At 40.1% G+C, this 4,935-nt stretch overlaps 1 protein-coding gene across 1 annotated transcript; it reads right to left on the reverse strand.

The window, feature by feature from the left end:
* Nucleotides 1-4,138: 4,138 nt before the first annotated feature.
* LOC109780653 (uncharacterized) lies at nt 4,139-4,507 on the reverse strand. Its single transcript, XM_020339231.1, has one exon. It carries the CDS (start codon nt 4,505-4,507, stop codon nt 4,139-4,141), a length of 369 nt encoding a protein of 122 aa, XP_020194820.1.
* Between the last annotated feature and the right edge of the window lie 428 nt (nt 4,508-4,935).

A 4,935-nucleotide genomic window follows, 5' to 3' on the forward strand; every position in this document is an offset into this window, starting at 1 on the left:
CGATAGCTTAACGGTGTTCCGTTACGGTGGATGCCACGTGTCGGTCAGCCTTGATGAAAGCACTTCTGTGAAGCGCAATTTATCGTCATGGAAGTGGACACTTCCGTGATGATAAATTTTGGTAATGTCATGGAACACTTCTACGACAGCACAGGTATGACTATCTTGATTCTGTCATAAAATTGTCATGGATGTACATGCATGACAAAAAATGCGACCTACTGTGACAAACACGTATCATCACGGAAGTGTATTTTTTTTGTAGTGAAGACATATGACCGGGTTGAATGGACGTTTCTAGAAGGTATTCTGCTGAAATTGGGATTTCGTGAAGAGTGGGTTAAACTGGTTGTGCAATGTGTTAGTACAGTGGGATATCGTGTACGTGGTGGATTGGGCTACCTTGCTGCACTTTATTTACCGTTACCGTTACTTGCTTGTTACAAATTATCTTGCTATCAAATTACTTGGTACCGACAATTTCAGTGCTTGCAGAAATTACCTTGCTGAAAACCACTTGTCATTTCTTTCTGCTCCTCGTTGGGTTCGACATTCTTACTTATCGAAAGGACTACGATTGATCCCCTATACTTGTGGGTCATCAGTGGCCCCCTCTAGTATCTCTTTTCTCCAATATTTTTTATATATTCCAAAATAAATCTCCGTAAAATTTCAGCTCATTTGGAGATGTGCAGAATAGGTATCTCTGACATAGCTTTTTCAGGTCCAGAATTCTAGTTGCCGGTATTCTCCCTCTTTATGTAAACCTTGCATATTATGAGAGAAAAGGCATTAGAATTACTCCATAAAGTGTTATATTGAATGAAAACACTACAAATAACAGTAGAAAAACATGATGCGAAATGGACGTATCAAACTCCCCCAAGCTTATTCCTAGTTTGTCCTCAAGCGAAAGTCGATATCGAGAATCATGTTCACATGTTTAGAGAGAGAGGTGTCGATAAAAACAAAATACGTACATAGTAGCATCATGATCATTATTATAACAACAATAAATTTATCATAAAACTTCTTATGAGCAACTAACAATTCATCACAACATCGAAGTATAAGGCATAATCTTTCATGAAAACGAATAAACTATGTTCTCAGTTAACAATGCAATTGCAATTCATCATATTTTCAGGAAGGGTCTCATGTCGGACCTTTTCAGCAAGTCCACATACTCAACCATCATTTAGTCTTCTATGATTGCTGACACTCACAACATATATATGGAGCATAAAGTTTCAACCAGACACATAGGAAGACAGGGGCTTATAGTTTTGCCTCCCAACTTATTCACCTCAAGGGTAATGTCAACAATAATTACTCATGATCACTCATATCCAACTGGATATATGTGCCTAGATCTTTCCCCAGCACGTGATGCTTGCAAAAGAGAAAAGTAAAAGGAATAGAAGGGAATACTATTGACTCTTGCATAAAAATAAAAGATAGGTGATACGTCTCCAACGTATCTATAATTTTTGATTGTTCCATGCTATTATATTATCTGTTTTGGATGTTTTATATGCATTAATATGTTGTTTTATATTATTTTTGGGACTAACCTATTAACCTAGAGCCCAGTGCCAATTTCTGTTTTTCCTTGTTTTAGAGTTTCGCAGAAAAGGAATATCAAACGGAGTCCAAATGGAATGAAACTTTCGCGATGATTTTTCTTGGACCAGAAGACATCCAGAGGACTTGGAGTGCAAGTCAGAGAAGCCACGAGGTGGCCACAAGGACGGAGGGCGTGCCCAGGGGGTAGGGCTTGCCCCCCACCCTTGTGGCCCCCTCGTGACTCCACCGACCTATTTCTTCCGCCTATATATTCTCAAATATCCCAAAACCTACCAGGAGAGCCACGAAAACACTTTTCCACCGCCGCAACCTTCTGTACCCGTGAGATCCCATCTAGGGGCCTTTTCCGGCGTCCTGTCGGAGGGGGATTCGATCACGGAGGGCTTCTACATCAACACCATTGCCTCTCCGATGAAGCGTGAGTAGTTTACCTCAGACCTACGGGTCCATAGCTAGTAGCTAGATGGCTTCTTCTCTCTCTTTGTTTCTCAATACCATGTTCTCCTCGATGTTCTTGGAAATCTATTCGATGTAATACTCTTTTGCGGTGTGTTTGCCGAGATCCGATGAATTGTGGATTTATGATCAGCTTATCTATGAATATTATTTGAATCTTCTCTGAAATCTTATATGCATGATTTGATATCTTCGCAAGTCACTTCAAACTATCGATTTGGTTTGGCCAACTAGATTGGTTTTTCTTGCAATGGGAGAAGTGCTTAGCTTTGGGTTCAATCTTACGGTGTCCTTTCCCAGTGACAGTAGGGGCAGCAAGGCACGTATTGTATTGTTGCCATCGAGAATAACAAGATGGGGTTTTCATCATATTGCTTGAGTTTATCCCGCTACATCATGTCATCTTACTTAATGCGTTACTCTATTCTTCATGAACTTAATACTCTAGATGCAGGCAGGAGTCGGTCGATGTTTGGAGTAATAGTAGTAGATGCAGGCAGGAGTCGGTCTACTTGATACGGACGTGAAGCCTATATTCATGATCATTGCCTTAGGTATCGTCATAACTTTGCGCTTTTCTATCAATTGCTCGGCAGTAATTTGTTCACCCACCGTAATATTTTCTATCTTGAGAGAAGCCTCTAGTGAAACCTATGGCCCCCGGGTCTATTTTCCGTCATATAAGTTTTTGATCTACAATTTTAGTTTCCTATTTACTTCCTTTTCAACCTTTTACTTTCCGTTCCATAAACCAAAAAATACCAAAAATATTACTTTACCATTTATCCATCTCTATCAGATCTCACTTTGCAAATAACTGTGAAGGGATTGACAACCCCTTTATCACGATGGGTGCAAGTTGGTGTTAGTTTGTGCAGGTATTCGGTGACTTGCGCATTGTCTCCTACTGGATTGATACCTTGGTTCTCAAAAGCTGAGGGAAATACTTACTCTACTTTGCTGCATCACCCTTTCCTCCTCAAGGGAAAAACCAACGCAAGCTCAAGAAGTAGCAATAGGCCCTTCGCAAAGGGAAACGGAGGTTGTCATGCATTTTTTACTTTTGGATGCACGATCTCTTAATGCAAAAGAATGTCACATTATATTGCCCCTTATGATAGCAACCTTTATTATACAGTCCGTTGCTTTTATTACTTTGCCATCATAAGTTTGTAGAACGCTTATTTTCCCTTACAATAAAAGATCAAGCATATTTAGACGCAATTTTTATTGCCTTATGCACTGATGACAACATACTTGAAGGATCTTATTCAGTCCATAGGTAGGTATGGTGGACTCTCATAACATGAAAGTGGGTTTAAGATGCGCAAGTAGTATCTCTACTTGGTACGGATTTTTGGCTAGCAAAGATACTGGGCAAGCACCACATGTTGGAGGATCTATGAAAATATAACTTCTTTGTGAATATGAACAAACATAAATCATTACGTTGTCTTCCTTTTCCAACATCCACAATTTGACATTGAATATTTGATGGGGGCTCACAATCATAAAAGATGTCCAAGATGGTATATTTGCATGTGAATCTTCTCTTCCCTTATTAATTCTTTAATGAATTGCATCATTGACCAATGCTATGTTTGTCAACTTTCAATAGATTTTACCACTTATACTTTTCCTTACGTGATGTCATTACTTTCCATAAGATTAGCATATGATCTTTTTCCTTATTTCCTTTATTTTGATTGAAACAAAAAGTAAAGAAACAAAAAACTCAAACTAATCTTTATTATATAACTCTCACTCGATTCCATAGATAGATCATGAAACTAGCACTCGAAAATAGATCATACTAAACTTTTATTCAACTAAATCATGAAATAACTAAGGACTGAACTAAGATAGGTAAAGATAATGAAAGTGATGGCAATACGATACCGGGCATCTCCCCCAAGCTTGGCGAAAGCCAAGGGGAGTGCCCATACCCGTGTACTCAAGTCTCCTTCTTTGGTGATGAAGAAGTGGTAGGCTTGTCTTCCGGCTTCCATGGCATAGGTTCAACATCATAAGAGGATGCGCGAGTCTCCTGAGTTCTGAAACTTGCAGCTAAACTCATACCATTGAACCTTGCTTCTTACTCAAAATTTTGATTTTGGAGATCATAAATTTGGCCTTGAAGATAATTGATTTGTTCCTTCAAGTGGAAAATGATGTTCTTCATAGACTGGACATCCACCTTGTGATCACGGGTGAATTCCGTGATCATGGAGTTGTTGGCACTAAGTGCATGCTCCACCATCCATTGGCACTTGAAGATCTCCTGCGCCACTGCCTCGAGCCTGGCCTCCACGCTTCCCGTCTTCTTGGGCCCTTGAACATCCCGGATGTGGAGCACCCCCTCACGCATCTCAATGGGTTGAGGGTGCTGCTTCATCACCTCCGGTAGGTAGGGGTTGATGACCTTCTCATAGAATTTATCCTTCGAAGAGCTTGGTGAAGCCATGGCGATCTAGATCTGACAGAAAAAACGGCATGAAACAAGAACATAGGATATTTCCGCGATGCGGTGGTCAAATCGTCTGGGGGTATATATAAATAATTTTTATCTTGGGAAACAAGTATACCATAGGAAAACGGGGTCGGGAAGGTTCCCGAGGGGCCCACTACCCACCAGGGCACGCCACCTAATGTGCACCTGGACTGCCTTCCCGTGTGTTTCTTTTTTTCCTAATATTCCAAAACTGACAGGAAATATTTTTGAGGAATTTTTGGAGTAAATTTACTTACCGTATCACGTACTTCTTCCTTTTCACGGTTCTAGAGTGTTCTGGAAGGTCTCTTTTATGTATTTCTCTGGTGTCATAGTCTGAACAATGTTAGTTTCAACATTAATAGGTGTACCTGAGATATAGTGCTTAATTCTTTGTCCAT

Source organism: Aegilops tauschii, chromosome 5, assembly GCF_002575655.3.
Source record: "Aegilops tauschii subsp. strangulata cultivar AL8/78 chromosome 5, Aet v6.0, whole genome shotgun sequence".
Taxonomy (NCBI): domain Eukaryota; kingdom Viridiplantae; phylum Streptophyta; class Magnoliopsida; order Poales; family Poaceae; genus Aegilops; species Aegilops tauschii.